Source organism: Aedes aegypti, chromosome 3 (assembly GCF_002204515.2).
Source record: "Aedes aegypti strain LVP_AGWG chromosome 3, AaegL5.0 Primary Assembly, whole genome shotgun sequence".
Lineage (NCBI taxonomy): Eukaryota > Metazoa > Arthropoda > Insecta > Diptera > Culicidae > Aedes > Aedes aegypti.
In genome coordinates this window covers 328,739,835-328,760,061 of record NC_035109.1, presented here as the reverse complement: position 1 = coordinate 328,760,061, position 20,227 = coordinate 328,739,835, and the positions used below count along the sequence as shown (strand labels likewise).

Genomic DNA, 20,227 nt, shown 5'->3' with positions numbered 1-20,227 from the left:
TCGGTAGTTTAGTTGATGAAGCGCTCTAGCATACAAGTCTAGCATACAAGAGTCCTGGGTTCGAATCCCAGCCGAGCACATGAATTTTTTTATGATTTCACCGATAATTTATCCATCTTTACCACGCGTAATAAGTTAATTAATTTATACAAACTGAAATGTTAAATTTTGAAATTAATCTATGGGGATCATCCAGAATCTAAATTAAGCGATTGAAGAAATGTTTAAATTTTCCATTATTACGATGCGGAATTTATTTTGAAATTGTGACTAAGGACTGTTCATTTAAGAAAGTGGACACCTAAATATAAGCATTTTGGTGTAAAAATTCCATAAAAACAAATAAAATTTTGTTTCAGTGTGATCTCAAGTGTTTATTTTGACAGCAGACAAAAGTTGACATAAAAAAATTATAAATTCTAAACGATGGGTCGAATTGACATGGCGACTCTCCATTTTTTTCTGCACAAATGGTGTACAGAAAAACTGCCGTTCCGAGATTTAGATTAAATCGCGAAGTGTCCAAATTGAATTTTTTCAACGCTGTGGCCAAAACAGATATTCCTGACGACGTACGATACATCCCAACAGAAAAATTTGGGAAAAATGATTTGGTATGGCAAGCAATTTGCTCCTGCGGTATGAAAGTACTACATATTTCACGACGGGTTCAATCAACGGCGAAAATTACAGAACTGAATGCATTAAAAAATGGCTTCTGCCCATTTACTGAAAGCATACCATGCCTCCATTGTTTTTGCCAGACCTAGCATCGGCTCACTATGCTTCAGCTACTTTGGAGATGCTCAAGAAGGAATAAGTCGAATTTGTAGAAAAATGATCGAATCCATCAAATTGCTCAGAACTACGCCTCATTGAAACATATTGGGCAATAATCAAACGGCATCTTAAGAAGGTTGGAAGAGAAGCAAGCTCCATCGATTTTTTCAAGAAAATGTGGTCAGCAGTTCAAAAAGCAGTTCGAAAAGTCCCGAAAAAAATTGTGCAGAATTTTATGGGAGGTATCAAAAGAAAAGTAAGAGCATTCTCCAGCAATGCTCAATAAATGTTCAAATTTATGTGAATTTGATCGAAATTACGTTGATTTCCATGTATTTTAGGTAAACTCATGAATTTGTTCGAAAATAAACAGTTTATTGTAAAAAACACGTGTCCACTTTCTTAAATGAACAGTCCTTAAAGAGGCGTCCTTATTTTATAAATCTCTTTCAAAATTTACCATATGCGTGACGCATTTTGGCGCCCTCCAAAGTCTGGCGCCCTTGGCGGGTGCCAACCTGGCCTACCGCACGCTACGGTACTGGATACATCTTGACAATTTCTACCGATGTTCTACGAGGCTTAAGATGCACCTGATCCAAAGACAAATTAAAGACCTCCATGTCCCTTGCAGTTGCTCAAAATTTTATGGCTCATAAGGTAATCTAGAATGCCGTGAAAAGTGTACTGCGATCTGTCAAACTTGGGTACCTTTTGCACTACCGGGGGACCAAATGCAGTACTAGAAGTGATACCCAATCTATGCCCGAGTGTGTCGGACCTGCCTGATCTACATACGATAAAGTCAAATTACTTCAGTTTTTGATAGAGCTCGATTTTTCAATGTATGTCCTTCAGGACGCCAAGATACAGCTGATCTACATGAAACAAGGTCAAATTACTCCAGGGAGTTAATACAGCTTGACAATTTCGATTAATATCAAACAGGGCGTTGAAGATGCACCTGATTTACACAGGATGTCAAATTATTTCTGGGCGTTTCGCAAAGTTCCATCACTTTACTTTTGTTTTATTTTATGAATTTGGGTGAACATTGAAAACGAAATATGAGAAAAGCTTTTTAGTCGTCGACCAAGAATCGAAAAAAATCGTCTCTAGCGACAAACAACACAGTAGGGGTATTCACTTAAAGTCGCGTAAATTGATAATCTGCGTAACTGTAGCAATGAAATATTTCAAATGAAATATTCTTCCGCTGGTTGAAATGAGAGGTTGTTTATCTAGTCATCCGTTATTAACGTCAGTTATTCATTGTCATTTGAACTGGAATTTGTTGTTCAATTTGATGTATTTGTCACACAAAGTTACGTATTTGTATTAGTTATGCAGGTAAATTATTCAAACAGATTCAAACTAGTGCAATTGCTTGGTCCATCCAAGTATTTTGAAAACTGAATAATAAAGTAAAGTAATAATTTCCAGCAATTCCATCTAAGTACTTCCGCTTCCTTGCAGGCTTCAGCAGCAGGACTTAATTCTTGAAATCTATGGCAAGAAGATAGCCCAACATTTCAAGGTGGACCAGAAACCAATCTTGGATCCTGGCAGTCAATCTATTATAACCTAGACGTCGATCACTCAATTTATTTGAAATAAAAGTCCACCACATATATTCACCCACTTTGAATCTCAAACAACTATCCGGTTCATTTTCTCTTATCTCGTTTATTTTGTAGGCTTGGTGCACAGAGCAGTTTTTTATCCTTAACGCAAAATTTTCTAGAAACAAATCTTGAGGTTTCATACATAGATAAACATTGCTCCGCTTAAGAATTCACGGTTGATATGTGCATGTTGCAAAATGTCCAGCATGGAGTATTTTCAACTTAATTTGTCTATTGCTGATGGTAGAAGTTGGTTTTGAGAAAACAAAATTGGGATGTGGTTGTTTATTTCATTTTTCCAATTGTCAAATCACCAAAGCATTCTTAGATTGACTGAACGTTCCGAAACGTTTCATTGCCAGTTGAAATATTTAGGATAATCAATGAACCAATGCACAAGTTTACTAAATTGACGTTCAAGCGGTGCCGAATTCATTCGTTACCATGGTCACGTAAATAACACGGCACCACTCAAACGTCAGATAGTGAACACGTGCATTAGACCATTTAGCATAACTTACGCAGCGGGTTACGCTGTTAAGTGAATACCCCTAGTATTTGAACGCTCTAAGAGGGCCGTCGCTCTTGCAGCAACATGATTTGAACACCTCACTACGCGCGCGTTGTGCCGAAATATGAAGCATCTGATGTAGGGTTTGTCGCGGGACGTTGACTAAACGTGACTAAACGGTGCTGCCTTAATGACAAACGTCCATTTAAATAGACGAAACGTCCTTATACTAAAAGGATCTAGACAGCAGCAGTGGTAGACGCACATCGAACGTAAGCGGAGGGTCGTAGGTTCGAATCCAACCGGTCGAGAATATTTTCGAAATTTTCTTGATTTTCTAGGGCATAGATTATCTTCGTGCCTGCTACACAATATACGAATGCAAACATGGTCAATTGTCAAAAAAAGCTCTCAGTTAAGAATTGTGGAAGTGCTCATAAGAACATTAAGCTGAAAAGCAGGGTTGTAATGTCAGAAAAGAAGAAGAAGTCTTTATGTTAACGTTTTTTAGCGAATCGTCCCACGTTCGCAATATATAGAGACATCGCCGATATCGTTTAGTTTCCCTCCTCAAGCCAGAAAAAACGATCAACCCTAGCTCAGGAAGATGCAGCGAATAAATTATGGAAAGTAGCAGCTTTTTGATCTTGAAAATTGGCGAACGTGAGCAGATGCCCGTTCTCATACAGAGAGCTCTGCCTGTGTGGATAGTCGTCTTCCAGTAGATCGGATAACTGTCCGGCAAGGTCGTTCGTTGGCTCTTTTGAACGCCTCTACGCCGCGGCGATGAAGTCAATGGCAAGGCAGAAAGCAAACAGGATTATGTCGCCAAGAGAGTTACCGGTTGTTTGTTATGGAAATCCATCGGAAAGTCCCCTCTTGAACGCGTGGATGTTCGATCGATACCGTTTTTTTTTTTGCATACCTGTGCGGGGGCGGCAATCAATCCAACGGCTATACCGGCAACAACTCGTCCAACCAGTATGAGGAAGTGCGATGACGCAGTCGCCAGGAAGACCCATCCAAAGAAGAGCGGAACGATCGCAAGCATCAGAGCCGGTTTGCGACCCCAGCGGTCCATGATGGGACCGGAAGCGAACGAACCGATTGGCGTGGCTAGGCTGTGCACGCTGGCTGAAAAGAGGAAAAAGAAAAGGAAAAGATTGGATTTCAAAAAGGGACCATTTCTTATCTTCCCGACCAGATGGAAGTATGTAGCAAAATTGTTAGTATTTTGTTAACGTTACTTCTAGTAAAAATGATCATTTCAAACAGTTTTTACGCTTGTATTAAATGTTGCTCTTATGTTGAGGGTGAAATTGATCACTCGTTAAAGCGGTGGTCGTTTGTTTCAAAAACAAACATCAGTTTCGGAGCTAGAATGTTTCAACTTAATTGCAAACCAAAGATGGTCGAGTTCTATGACTGACACATAGACATGGAATTCGTATGTGTCAGTTTTATGTAAATGTATGTTTGAAACTGATAGTTTGGGACTATCTTCCACTAACACAAAAACATAGTTTAGGAAACTTTGCTATTTTACGCATATAAAATCATTTGGAAATGCATGAAATTTTGCGAATCATAAACAAATAACAGTTTAGACAAACTAAAACCTTCCTAAGCCTTGAGCATTGGCGTAGCTAGGATTTTTTTTCTGGAGGGGGCATAACAAATTTTTGTTTAACTAAAGTGTTGGTCGCAATAAACACGATTTCCACAAATTTAGTAGTTTGCATAGATTTGTGTAGATTTTATTTGCTTATGATTTTGTTTCATATCGCTGCACATCTAGTTTTCAATTTTCACTACGGAAAATATACATTCTTAAATTTCAACCAAATTATATCTGAAATGAAAGTTGAAGTCCTATTTTGCATGCTTGCTGGATTGGACCACAAAAAAGTTTGATTGATCAAATTTCATGGAAACATCACTTAAACCAGTGTTTTATACAACTTTGACGACTTGTAGCTAAAAAGTGCAGGGACATTTCTGAGAAAGGCATCAGATACAGCGACCCCAAATCTACAAGAGATACATCATTTGGTTCTTAAGACACGCAAAAATGTCATTTTTGTTACGCTGTGAAATCATTCCTCGGATTAGTAGTTATGACTCAACAGATTTTTCTTGAAGTTTCGCTCTCTGATCTCACCAAATAATTCATAAAATAGCTCTAATAGCTAAGAAAAATATTTTTAAAAATTCCACCAATCAGAAGGATTTATTTGGGAAAATATTCTACGCAATTTTTCAGAGAAGCTCTCTACAGATTTATCTTTATTTTTTCCCAGAAATTTATTTAAGTGTTTTTAGTATACCTAAAAATAAATTTGATGTTACTCCTCGCATTTATTCAAAACTTTCACGAAGATAATAAATTTTTTTTCAAAAATACCTACCTAAGAAAATTGTAAAACATTTAAACATTCCTATTTATTTACTAAATTTACTAAATGATTTTGCAATCAATTCTTTAGCTTTTCAAAAAAAGTCAACCGAAATTCAATTCTTTCAGATCTTATAAATTACTCCATTTTTTCCTGATGTTCATCCCGGGATTCCGCCATAAATAAATAGAAATCTACTTTCCATTGTTGGGCTTTTGACCTTCCAGAAATACCTTATTATTTTTTTAGGGACTTCTTTACAAATTACTTTACGAACCACTCCTTAACCGTATCCTATTACATTCTGATTTCTAGAGTAACACATACAAAAAAGCTTTGGATGAACTTCTTAAGAAATTTGTGGGATAATTTCAGCTTAAACTGAATTTGAAAATATACTTAATTTCTATCTAAAAAACAGGAATGTACCGTAGGATTTCTGAACCTTTTTTACGAAATTCCTGGCAATATACTTCACTGGAAAGCTTAAGTTGTTTTTGTAGGATCTACTATAATTTTTTTTTCTGCTTTTGGGTGTGAGAATATAACAGAAATTCATAATGTTCTGACTGATTGATGGACAGCTTCCGCTATTTCATTCGAAATGAGGTTAACATGAGAATATATTCTCGGGTATTCAGCCCAAAACTGTATAATTGTCCCATGTGAACAGAAAATCTAGCAAACATGGGCCTGGTATGCGATTATGAACTTTTATGTACTTCAAAGAATGCAGATTTAATTTTTGATAACCGTTGTCAACGATACATGAAATTGAATTTATATTTCATCCAATCATAACTAAATATATTATCGTTCAAAATTTTGGTAATTATTCAAACCAAACGAATAAATGTAGGGGAACTGGGGGTAAAATGAACACCTTAAGCAATTTTCGCGTTTTCTTGCTTATGAAGCTGTCAGATTCTTTTCAATTGCTCGGAATTGAAGAAGGATCTTTATGCAACGTAACAAGTTGAAATATTGTGATGGAAATAGAATTTTTTCAAAATAATTATAATTTTGAAAATTTCTTTCCACAGAGTCAATGTTACAAACATGTGGGTAAAATGAACATGTAACGGGGGTAATATGAACACATACTTGGGGGTAAAATGAACATATAATGGGGGTAATATTAACATATACTGGGGGTAAAACGAACACATGTTGGGGGTAAAATGAACATCATTCAAATTGAACGGATTGCGGCATGATTCTCGGTATCTGGTACATGATCAATGCATATCACACATACATACCAGAATCAATGGAACGTTTAGCCTCGACCATTTGGATGGTTGTCCATGTATGTCTTTGTATTTTCTCCGGAAAACTCGCGGAATCTGAAATAGAAACCGGTAGTATTCGCCCTGCCATGGTGTTCATATTACCCCCATCTCGAGTGGTTCATTTTACCCCCAAAGAATCAACATTTTAAATCATTTGTACTAAGAATTTAGAAGATAAAAATACTTTCAATTTCCGTCTGCTTATCATAAATACTTTAAAGATATGATGTGCTACGCAGTTCAATAGATTTTTGGTGATTTAAGTCATAAAAACCTTAAATTCCAGGAGTGAAAAATTACATCATGTGAAAAAACGGAGAGGCGTATTTTGTTTTTGTTTACTTTTCCACCTTTTGACGCGATAGAGTTGTCGAAATAGTTCTTTAGTCTGAGGATTAAGGATGGTGCAATGTTTTGCATAGATTTAAAGCATAATTACCGTAAAACACAAACCTGTTCATTTTACCCCCCCCCCCCCCCTGTTCATTTTACCCACAGTTCCCCTAATAGGAAAAATTCACGAGTTTCATTATAAATCAGTAACAAAATAGATATCCAAATCAGAAAAGAATCCTGTAACAAAGGGAAGACGGATTCCATCCAGAATGAGTCGAAAAAAATAAAAATCGTGCTCGATAGTCTTCGATTTGGATTAAATTTTGCACATGTTTTTGGTATGGTAGAATATGTGTTTTCCATAGAAAAATTGATCATTTTGACTCAAGTGTAACTTTTGAAAATGGCCTATAAATTTTTGCATGCAACTTATTTGAAAAATTCTAACTCCGAAACTGTTTATTTAAGAGAAAAATGTTCTATGAAGAAGTTGTAGTGAACCGTTTGGACTATAAGAAAAAAATACACAGTGAAAAAATATTTTATTTATTTTCATGAAAAATTCAAAAATAAAACTTAAATTTTAAATTACACAAAAACCCCATTTTTAATATTTTGCAAATTTTCACCATAGAATCTTGATAGTAAACAGATGTTTGAGACAAAGTTTCATGATGGAGAAATTTTTAATAAAAAAGTTTTTCTAAGAATCACTTTTGGACGATTTTCAAAATTTTGATTTTTCGTCAAAATAAATACGTTCTGATTCTAAGCCATAATGATTTTATGAATAATTTCTCTAGAAGTAGCCATTTTTGAATTATATCGAGTTTAATGCAAAAAATATTATTCAAATATTGAAATAGGCCATTTCCATTAGTTATTCGTGAATCTCCATCAAGGAAAATAAGTAAGTGGAAAGAAGTATGGTCTTTACTCTCGAAAACGTATTATTATTAATGGAGAAACGCGAATAATTTAACAAAATGGCTTATTTTAATAGTTACACAATTTTTAGGCATTAAACTCGATATAATTCGAAAAAGGCTACTTCTAGAATAATTATCCATGTAATCATTATGGCTTGGAATCATTTCAAGATGCTTACTGTATCATCAGAACGTATTTATTTTGACAAAAAATCAAAATTTGAAAAATCGACCAAAAGTTGTTCTTAGAAAAACTTTTTTATTTAAAATTTCTCCATCATGAAACTTTGTCCTAAACATCTTTTTACTATCAAGATTATATGGTGAAAATTTAAAAAAAAAATATTAAAAATGGGTTTTTTGTGTAATTTAAAATTTATTTATTTTTTTATTTTTATATGAAAATAAATAAAACATTTTTTCAGTGTATATTTTTTTTCTTATAGTCCAAACGGTTCACTACAACTTCTTCATAGAACATTTTTCTCTTAAATCAACAGTTTCGGAATTAGAATTTTTCAAATAAGCTGCATGCAGAAAATTATAGGCCATCTTCAAAAGTTACACTTGAGTCAAAATGATCAATTTTTCTATGGAAAACACTTATTCTACTATACCAAAAACATGTGCAAAATTTAATCCAAATCGAAGATGTTCGAGTTCTGTGACTGACCGATTTGACATGGAATCCGTCAATAACTTATGTATACCATATTCTAGTATCATACCGTAATTAGATATTGTTCAGTTGTCAATATCTATTTTTGGTATTATAATGGTATTGGATAAAATGTTTAAAACAATTAAAAAATCTTCATTTTTGTATTTGATAGCTATTGAGTACTGCTGGATGTATTGAGCTACTATTGGAAAATTTCACTTTTATATGAAAATCCATCATGTATTATTTAAGTATTACAATACCTGATCTAATTATCTTCTTGATATTTGTAGAACATGCAGAAGGTATTATTTGAGGTATTTTACCTCTTATGCAGATCTCATACCTCGTTAATGTTGAATGTATTGGAAATTAATTTGGTATTCAGTAGTTATTTTATTATGCTCGGGTAGATACATATTTTATTTTAGAAAACAATTATAATAACTCACAATTATCAGTGCCGTTAGACGCTTACTTAACTGGTTTTAAACTTGATAGATTCAATAGATTAGAGCGAAAATTCTTATCTGATAGTTTACTTTTACTTTCTTTTGCATTATTTAAGATAAAAGAACGATCGCATCTCTCTAGGGTTACCAACTATCAGTTATGCGCCAACAGCGGTCATACTATGAATGGATATAATTTCATATGATTTTCTTATGAAGAATCGTAAAGATCAATAGTGGAATTCTTTGAGATCATTATGTATTTAGAGAATCACGCATTGAATTCGATTTGAGTTTGCCGAGTGCTCGACACTGAAGAAGTCTGTTAGTCGTCGACGAAATACGCCTATCTGTCAAGATAAGCAACATTTTAGAGTTTAAAACTACATGTTCGCCTTACTAATGATTTCTAATGTTTTTTTTTTTTATTTTGCTAAAGTGTTCAAAAGTAAGTGCAGTTAGAGTTTTTCTTAAACGTACTCTAATAATCCCTCCATAAATATTAGAAAGGGTTGATTATAATCAGGAAAGTAAAAACTTAAGTTCATGCTAATTTGTTATTGAATTTTTACTTCACTCTTTAAAATTCATGATAATTTATTATGGATGTAGAATTCATTATGCTTCATAATTTAATAGCCAAAATGTTATTTGATACAAGTTGTATGAATTAAATGCCATTTTCCGGAAATCAGCTTTAGTTTAGCTCCATATGATCAGTTATTCCGCATTCTTGTTTCAAAACAATATCTCAACTTTTAAATTCGGCTGCTGCTTCAGCCAACTCTGATATACAGGCAAACGTCCAAATAAATTCTTGTTAAGCGCCTCAAGGAACAATCATTTAATTTCCAACAATTTTGGAGAACAAATATAGACAGACGGCATATGACAGTCACTCAGCAGGAACGGAGGAGATCCAGCTTGTTCCTCAAGCTATACATATGCTGTACAATCGGAGTCATGGAGGAAACGTTCTTGACCGCGCGTGTAGTGCGTTTATTTAGGTGCGCCCCCAAGCCTCCAGGCCGCTGCACGCTACCATATTCTGGTTTTATCAGAGCCAGTTGTGTTTGACCCACTTTTTCCTTTGAATGTATCCACATTAAAATTAATGCATTCCATTTCCAACTCATTAGAGAGCACCCTCGGAGTCGTCTGAAGGGGTAGGACCTTACTCAAGCTGCGGCACGCTGAGCCAAGTCAATGTTATCGTCATTGTTGACTTACAATTGCACTTGGCAGTGGAGTGTAAGTAACGTAGTACCGTAATCCGGAGTAGCATTGATCAAGTTTTTTAATATTACAATCAAGCCTTCATGCCAAACACTGTCGAATGCTTTTTATATGTCTAGAAGAGCAAGACCAGTAGAATAGCCTTCAGATTAGTTGGAACGGATCAAATTTGTTACACGTAAAAGTTGATGAGTGGTCAAATGTCCATGGCGGAATCCGAACTGTTCATGGGCAAAAATTGAATTTTCGTTGATGTGGGCCATCATTCTGTTCAAAATAACCTTTTCAAAAAGTTTACTGATGGAGGAAAGCAAACTGATTGGACGATAGCTAGAAGCTTCTGCAGGATTTTTGTCTGGTTTTAAAATTGGAACAACCTTAGCATTTTTCCATTTGTCAGGAAAATATGCTAATTGAAATCATTTGTTAAATATATCAACTAAGAATGATAAGCTACTTTCTGGAAGTTTCTTGATGAGGATGTAGAAAATTCCATCATCGCCAGGAGCTTTCATATTTTTGATTTTTTTACTAATAGTTCTCACTTCTTCCAAATCAGTCTCCCATGAATTTTCGAAAACGTTCTCTTGATTGAGAATGTTTTTGAAGTCCTGAGTAACACGATTTTCTATCGGACTAGTGAGTCCTGAACAAAAATTGTGCGCACTTTCAAACTGCATAGCAAGTTTTTTAGCGTATTTTGCAATTAGTTAGTAATAATTTGTTTTCCTCTTTCAAGCCAGAGTCCAATGGAGAAATTTTATTTTCAAAATTTTTGTTTCTTAATTGTGAAAAACGTTTCTTGATTTCTTTCTGCAAATCCTGCCATATAATTTTCATAGCAGGATCGCGAGTGCGTTGAAATTGCCTTCTCCTCAAGTTTTTAAGACGTCTATAATCACGGATTCAAATTTTACTTCACATTTTGGAATTGCAATGCTCCTGGCCCCAACAATGGAATTTGTTAAAGTTTCAAGAGCATTGTCAATATCAAGTTTTGTTTGTAAGAAAAGTAAACATCAAGCATGTAAATAATTGGCTACAAAGATGACTAGAGTCGGTTACGATCAAATCAATCGTAGAAGGGTTTCTAGAAGAGAAAAAAATTGGGGTGGGTAATGTCTATTACATTACCGCGGGGTTGACGTAGAACTACGATGATTAATAATTTGATTTGTCATGTGTATGAATTTGTAAGTGTACTAGTTTTTGTTGTTATTGATCGGATGAAGTTTTCAGAAGTTAACTCTTTTTGGACTCATTTTGGTAGTCCTGGTTCTTATTTGTCGTTCTGTGGTTTCGAGAACCAGTGTATGGTGTTCCAGGAATAATGCCAGATGATGGAATTTGTTTGTTTGGTCGTTGCTTCCTTGTGTTGCTTGGTTGGGTGATCGGTTTCTGGCTCCAGTTGTAGTTCGCCAAACTCCTCCAGTAGATTAGATGTTTGATAGCTCGGGGGCTTCGATCGTGAAAATCGATTGAATCGGTCCAGTGCTTTGGTCTGTAGCAATATCCATTGCATGAGCATTTAGGCTCTGTACATTGATACTCATCAATATGCAGGATTGGCCGCTATAATCCAGTATTTCACGTCTCAAAGCGTCACTAATCGATGATTGCCTAAGCGCTGCAGCTCATTCCTCAAGTCAACCCTTGGAATTGCTGCCTTGTGCGTGATGGAACTGGGAAGAATTGGTAGAGTTTGTCAAAAATAGTCCTTGCAGTGAAGTAACCCGCGACAAACCAACATATACCAATTGCTGATCCTGGCTTTTGTCATAGTCGTACACGACCTCGGGGAAAGTTCCACCTTGCGACTTATGAACAGTTAAAGCACAAGCACTAACCATCGGGAACAAAATGCGTTTGCATTTGATTATGCCGCACAGTTTGAAAGTAAAATAAAAATTCTCTATACAGGAGTGAAATTGGAATTTCAAAACCAAGAGCCTTACGTTGGCATGAAATATTTTGAACTCTTATAACTGTTTGCTGGTTTAACGAAATTCCTTGAATGGCACATCGATTGAAAGACAAGGCATTAAAGGGTCATGTCGTTTACTTACTGAATCCCACATAACTGTTCAAATAGTTTAATAACTGTTTTAAAAGAGAACGTTGATTTCAAGCAAATCTATAAATAGGGGTGCTAGAGAAAATTTGACGTCATTTGCTTTCAATTCTCCGCTTCGATCGCATCTCAGCAGGCAACAGATCGTCTTGCTCTGACCGGGCGTGCTTCTCAGGCACAGACATCGATAGCGAAGGACGCCCCGTTTGTCTTGTCAAATCAAACTGTCGAGCGAGCGAGAGAAGATGCCGTCCGAAGCTAAAGCCATCAACGCTGCCGCCGCCTAGAAGAAGAAGAGGCAGCAGTCCACAGGAGAAATTGCGGTCGAACTGTGAACACGGTCGGGCGAGTCATTCTCGCTTTGTGGTTCACCGCTTGTTTGCGTTCACCCAGCCATCGTCATCGCCGCCATCATCAGATTTTGACTTAAGCCCGGTGATCCACTACCTGTTAATGTTGTGCGCCATCCACGTCACGAAACTTTCGGTTCGTCGTATAAGCAAATAACTTGCTCAAATTTATACATTTGAGTTGAGGATTCCCCGTTTGACCATGGCAATCAACTGATAACATCCCGCAGTGTTATTTATCTGTAAGAGCATCAAAGCTAACAAAGCCATCGGCCCTTTTCAGGGTCATCAAATTAGTAGAAAAGAGTTAAAAGAGAAATATTTCCGACTTTATATATGACTTCTTATATTCCTAAATCAATTTCACAGCTTCATACAAAATTTCATTTGTCATGAATAATTTATGACTCAACATTTTGAGACTGTAATCGCAGACGCTGCTGCAGTGCCATCGGGGTGAGTGCTCAACATTCCACAACAATTGTAAAATAGAGTGGCATTTCTAACAGCGTCTTTGATGTTCCATATTTTGTGGGAACACTTTGATTAGCAAAATTATCACATGTAACAAAATTGCGACACATTAAGAATGCTTTTGAAAAGACATTCTCATTGAACAATTGTAATAATTTTGGCACCCATGGATCAGAAATTTACCGTCATAATAAAGAAAACTATTGATTATCAATATCTCGTATTGAATATTTAGTTAATGTCAACCCTTCCAGCAATTCATGTTCGACCAATTTCTCACGCATTAGCATTCTCCGCAATTTTCAAGTAATTCTAAGCCCAACACATTATTGGCACAAACCCATTTCCCAGATTGGTCGATCAGAAAGCGAAGAGCACAAAAGGGAGGAGCATCGTCTGCTATTCTGAGGTTAAAAAACATGCTTCCTTCGTCGGATTCAGTTTCATTCTAATTCCGCTTTCGAGCTGGTAAGAGCTCCTCCGAACTTGTTCAGCGAGAAGAACCTCGCTGCTAGAAATCTGCTGAGCTGTCATTCTTCAAGCTGCCAATCCAGCATCTGGTCTGTGAAATCGCTCAAGATTTCTAGGTTGACCGATCCGTGCTTCTAGATTTAGCCTCGTGGTAAACTCGTGGTCACAGCATCCAAGCTCAATCGGCCCTTTTCAGGGCCAACATACGTTCATAAAAGGGTTTATTGGATGATATTTACTGATTTATCTATAATGATCTAAATATCGCGGTATACTACAATTTGGTTCACATAATTTACCCTACATAATTACATGAATTTGAGAATTTACCACTGCAGCGCCGTCGGACCGTAATATATGATGTTATTACGGTCCGACGGCGCTGCAGTGGTAAATTCTCAAATTCATGTACTCAGAATTGTATGGTATTTCAAACAGCATCGTTGATTTATCATATAATGGGGGAACACTTCCTAAATTCTCGAGTATTAAATTGGAAAATGTATTAAAATTGCGACAGATTTTAAATACTGTTCAATATACTGTTTCCTGACCAATTGTAATAAGTAACTATTGATCTGAAATTTTTCTACATGTTAGTCTATCGCGTTAATCTGAGAAATAGGCTATATGAAATTGATGTCTTGGCAAGGGATGTACAAGATGAGCATTATGTATTAATTTTCCAATTTCCGTACTCGAGAATTTTGGAAGCGGGGGCCGTGATGCTCGGGATGGATTGTCCTCCATGACTGGTCCTGGCTGGAAATATTCGTGGGAGAAACTCGACCCTTTGCTGCAGGAATTTCATTAACAACTCTTTGGTAAAGCAGAAATTTCTGATAAAAGTGAACTTTTTCAAAACAACTCTTATTGATTGGAATATTTATCAACAACTCTTTGTTAAGTAAAATCATTCTTAATAACTCTTTGCTCCATCGCCAAACCAAACCATTTCATTGAATTCATCAAGTACAAGAATATGAATGGTAAGGAGAGGCAGATGGTGTATATTTTGCTAACGTTACTTTCCAACAGGTCGCCGGTTGGCGCTGACTACTAATCCGTAAACTGAATGATTTTCAGTTGTTGCTTTCGCTTTCTGGTTCCGTTCGCTACTCGCACACTGCTGTGGCTTTCACGCGCTCTTCTTTGCTGCTCCGCTGCTTGATCCGTTCGTTATGCCGTTCGATTTGTGAATGAGCGAGGAACAGAACAACCAGTGGTTTTATTTGCTCGAGCTCCGTTCACCGATGGCGAGTGGTGGGGCTCTCGCTTGGTTGTTTCGTCACTTCGTTCGCTACTCGCACGCGATTGGTTATTGCTTTCGCGCTATTTTCGTTGATGGTGTGATTCTTCGCTGAGAAATAAAAACTGCAACTCTTTTGATTTTTCATGCAAAATGACCAAATTTGATAAACTATATCTCAGTTATTTATGGACTGATTTGAATGAAATTTTAACAGAATATCAGACATAACTTAAATTTAAACATATGTTTTTGAGTGATTTTTCCAATCACACGTTGAAAAGCATTAACGGTTTGACTAAAGAGAATTTTTTGACGATTTTTTATGATTGACATAACTAAACATATTGAAGGAATAGCTTCATGGAATCTTCAGAAAAGTTGTAGATTTTGACGAGATTAATAAGTTTGTTGAAGACAGTTTTTGTGTAAGGCTATCAGATTTTAAGATAAAAAGTTTTGAATTTTTCGTCGAAAATTACAGTTTAGTCAAACCGTTATTACTTATAAACTTGTGATTGGAAAAATTTTCAAAAATATATGTTAAAATTCAAGTTACATCTGATGTTCTGTGAATGTTTCATTCGTAAATATTTCCATAAATAACTGAGATCTAACTTACCAAAGTTGGTCATTTTGTATGGAAAATCGAAAAAGTTGCAAATGCATGCGAATAAGCTGGGGCCTTCCTTAGCCGAGTGGTTAGAGTCCGCGGCTACAAAGCAAAGCCATGCTGAAGGTGTCTGGGTTCGATTCCGGGTCGGTCCAGGATCTTTTCGTAATGGAAATTTTCTTGACTTCCCTGGGCATAGAGTATAATCGTACCTGCCACACGATATACGAATGCAAAAATGGAAACTTTGGCAAAGAAAGCTCTCAGTTAATAACTGTGGAAGTGTCATAAGAACACTAAGCTGAGAAGCAGGCTCTGTCCCAGTGAGGACGTTAATGCCAAGAAGAAGAAAAAGAAGAAGATGTGAATAAGTTCTCTGTTTATTCGACAAACAAGCTTAATATTTCATGGGTACACAACAGCAACAGAGTAGCGTACAAAGGGATTTAGTTGAAATCTGGAAACGTAGCTCAATCTTGAAATCTTGAGCAATTTCACAAACCAGATTCTGGATTAACAGCTCAGCAGGCTTCTAGCAGCGAGGTACTTCTTGCTAAGCAAGTTCGGAGGAGCTCTTACCAGCTCGAAAGCGGAAATGGAATGCAACTGTATCCAACGAAGGCAGCATGTTTTATAACCTTGGAATAGCAGATGATGCTCCTCCCTTTTGTGCTCTTCGCTTTCTGATCGACCAGTCTGGGAAATGGGTATGTGTCAATAATGTGTTGGGCTTGGAATTACTTGAAAATTGTGGAGAATACTAATACGTGAGAAATTGTTCGAACACCCGAGTAGCACACATGTTATAATTGAGCATTATCTGCTAATATATAACTAAATCTGGTCATATATAGTTTAAAAATACTCTATTATAACATCTGTGTTGCTTGGGCATGAATTGTTGGAATGATTGGCATTCCCTAAATATTCAATACGAGCTATTGATAATTAATAGTTTTCTTAATTATGACGGTAAATTTCTGATCCATGGGTGCCAAAATTATTACAATTGTTCAATGAAAATGTATTTTCAAAAGCATTCTTAATATGTCGCAATTTTGTCACATGTGATAATTTTCCTAATCAAAGTGTTCCCATACAATATGGAACATAAAAGGCGCTGTTGGAAAAGCCACTCTATTTTGCAATCGTTGTGGAATGTTGAGCACTCACCCCGACGGCACTGCAGCAGCGTCCGCGAGTACAATCTCAAATGGTTGAGTCATAAATTATTCACGACAAATGAAATTTTGTATGAGGCCGTGAAATTGATTTAGGAATACTAGAAGTTATAAATAAAGTCGGAAATATTTCTCTTTTAACTCTTTTCCACAAATTTGATGGCTCTGAAAAGAACCGATGGCTTTGTTAGCTTCGATGTTGTTACGGATAAATAACACTGCTCGGACCAGCAAACCTCAGGGGGCTTCTGGTATTTGCTCCTAACGGGATTGCTTCTTGACCACCAAAGATGATTTCATCACGAGTCGAAATTTTGAAGCGCGGGTCAACAGCTCCTCGGCCGATGAAATTTGCGGCAGCGATGACAATGGCTGGGTGAACGCAAACAAGCGGTGAACCACAAAGCGAGAATGACTCGCCCGACCGTGTTCACAGTTCGACCGCAATTTCTCCTGTGGACTGCTTCCTCTTCTTCTTCTAGGCGGCGGCAGCGGTGATGGCTTTAACTTCGGACGGCATCTTCTCTCGCTCGCTCGACAGTTTGATTTGAGCGAAGCAAGACAAACGGGGGTGTCCTTCGCTATTGATGTCTGTGCCTGAGAAGCACGCCCGGTCAGAACAAGCCGATCTGTCGCCTGCTGAGATGCGAGCCAATCGGAGAGTGAAAAGCAAATGACGTCAAATTTTCTCTAGCCACCCCTATTTATAGATTTGCTTGAAATCAACGTTCTCTTTTAAAACAGTTATTAAACTATTTGGACAGGTATGTGGGATTCAGTAAGTAAACGACATGAAGCTTTGATGTTTTGGCTTTCGATTGAGATGCTAATCAAGAAATTTCGTTAAGCCAGCGAAAAGTTATAAACGTTTAAAATATTTCATGCCAACGTAACGCTCTTGGTTTTGAAATTCCAATTTCACTCCTGTATAGAGAAGAGAGACGTACTTCTACGTCAAAAAGAAACCTACTACCAGCCCTGTCTTTAACATCATTCATTGGATCAACTTCCACCCTCCATAAGAATAAGTACGACGTTCACCGAGTTGTTTCGTATATTGAACAGATGGTAAATTATTCAATTTATTTTGCAATGTTTCTGCTGATCTTGATTATTTTTTGTTAAACCATTGTAGGACAATCCTTTGACTGTCCTACCCAGGTGTTTTTGTGCGTAGTACATGTCCTACCTGTCCTACCCACTTCCCGCGCCGCTGCTGGAAGTAGATGCATTTTCTGATGATTTTTCGTTGGGATTTTCCGTTGACACTTGACATTTGGAATTTTTCCATTTGATTTGAAACAATTGTAACGGTTACTCGTGGGAAGAGAAGGGGAGGACCTTAAATTACCTGCTACAATATTGTCCTATGATTTCCCGTTCGAAATTAAAAGATTCCAATGGCTACCCGACGGGAGAAAATTGGTTTGTAAATGAGCATGATTTTAATTTACCTGTATGATTCTTGAACAAGCGATCGTTAACTAAAAAAAATGAGAATTGTTGGAGATTCTGCCAGGCAAATTCCGGATACAAAAAATGTTGCCGTTGATCTGCTTGGTACGAGCCTCAACGATTCATTTGCCAGAATGGCAATCCCAAAAGTTAGACGTATGGATGACCCCACAATTTGTGCAGACAACATCTGTGGTATGATACTTCACAGCACAGCCGTCCATAGTGTGAGAAGAACCTCCGCAAATCATGCATTCAGCATACATGTGGTTTTTTTACCATGATCCCACTTATGGAACCAACGGCTCTGAGTGGGATTCTGAAAATTTCCTCCAGGTCTCTGGAAATGTTCCCATGTCACATGGTCATCGAACATAAGTCTTGCTTTTTCTAAAGCTTCTATATTATTTAGATTATTGTGGGCTTCCTGGCCGTGCGGTTAGTGTTACCAAGCTTTCAGCCGCATCGTTTTAAAGAGTGTGGGTTCGATTCCCGCTTCAGCCCGGAAAACTTTTCGTCAGGAACAGTGTTAATAGACTCACTCTCAAAATCTCAATCAATACGCTCTCCCGTGAGAGCAAACTCATTAGTGATCTGCTTCGCAAATCTCACGCTTGAGATTTTGATGCAAAATCAACTCAATCAACTCAAACCGTAAAAAATGATTCAGTCGCAACACCCGGCAAAAACGTGTGAAACCCGAATGTTGTTGTTTACGTTAGAAAGGATTACTATAATTTTACCACACTAACAAGAAATTATTGCCATGTGTGAGTAAACTGTGGAAATACGAGACGATGAGTCAAAAAGGTGAGCCAACTCAAACATGATTTTTTGACTGCTGAGTTGCATGATTGACAACTCACGCATGATAAATCTCAAGCGTGAGTTTTGAGAAATTGAGTTTTTCACAACACTGGTCAGGAAAGTATTTCGACTGTGCCACTGGGCGTTGCATGCTAGTCCGTTGTCTAGTGTGGTACTTGCTTCAAAGGGCAAACCCGTCCACTGAAAGCATTAACGTGTCGGTGTTTTTTAGATAACTTTTGTTGAATCGAACTAAATAATATTCTTGAGAGACTCCTTTTCAACGAATGTCAGAATGAGTTCTCTTTTTCACAATGATTACTTGAACATTTTTGATCTCTTCAGGTGACTTAAAGTCACTTGAGAGGCCTTTCAAGACAACCTTGACCAAACGTTTAGTTTGGTCGTCATAAGTAAACAAAATATGCTTCTTCTCTTCAAAATATTTGGGAAGAAGTTCGCGATCTTTCAGAGTTTCCGGCAAAACGCGTTAGTCTTCTTTCTTTGAGGTTTGGAAGGAAACCTTGGTTCCCCTAATGGAGTTCAAGATCTACTACCAAATCCTCCAAATTCTGTACAACTTACCACGATTGGCGGCACTTTTTGTCTCCTCACTTGAATCAAACAGCCTAGAGGCTGCTCCGATTTGGTGTTTGGAAAATTTGACCAAAGCATCGAACTAATTGCTCATTTCAATGCAATTATCAACATTAACCATTTGATCCTTGGGAGAAAGTGCGCATTTCGGAGAAACGCCCTTTCTTCCAATTTTGCAACGTTTAAACTCACTTTTTTTGGAAGAAAATCCTCATTTCTCTTGTTCGTAGTTGTAACCATGTTTGGTGAATAAACGAAAACACGACGTGACCTTCTGAGAGTTTTTTTTTTCTCAAGACGATGCTCAATAAGAATTACTACCGGCAGCTTTCGCTAGCGATGATCTATCTATAAACTGAAACATTCAGCATTCTCATAAGGAAAAGCTATTTGGCCGACCTGATGAAATGCGCCCTACAAATGAGGAAATGATCAATATGACTCCGGTTCACGGTACGTTCATTCACGTTGTAAATATAGGGAAGGGAGACTGTTACTCACCGATCCACGAGCCCATCTCGATGTCGATGAAGAGCGGCTCGCTGACGTTGTAGAGCTGGGGAAGGAGCACGGCCGAGTATCCAATCGGCATCCCGCATGCTGCCGCCAATACCAGAACTGCACATGTCACCAGACACTGAAATTGAATGAAACGATAGAGTAAGACGGGGCACTAATTTCTCAAGCGCAATTTAAAACAATTGTGTTAAAAAACATTCGACTTTTTACGAAAGGGTATGG

The 20,227-nt window shown here is 37.1% G+C and overlaps 1 protein-coding gene across 1 annotated transcript in view; it reads right to left on the bottom strand.

Moving 5' to 3' along the window:
• Positions 1–20,227, bottom strand: part of LOC5574786 (facilitated trehalose transporter Tret1) — a 51,236-nt gene that overhangs the window by 18,032 nt on the left and 12,977 nt on the right. Inside the window, exons 3-4 of the mRNA XM_001655295.2 lie at positions 19,988–20,123; positions 3,842–4,050 (exon numbers count right to left, since the gene is read on the bottom strand). Of these exons, the coding sequence (XP_001655345.2) occupies positions 3,842–4,050; positions 19,988–20,123 (345 nt within the window). The remainder of the gene's footprint in view (positions 1–3,841; positions 4,051–19,987; positions 20,124–20,227) is intronic.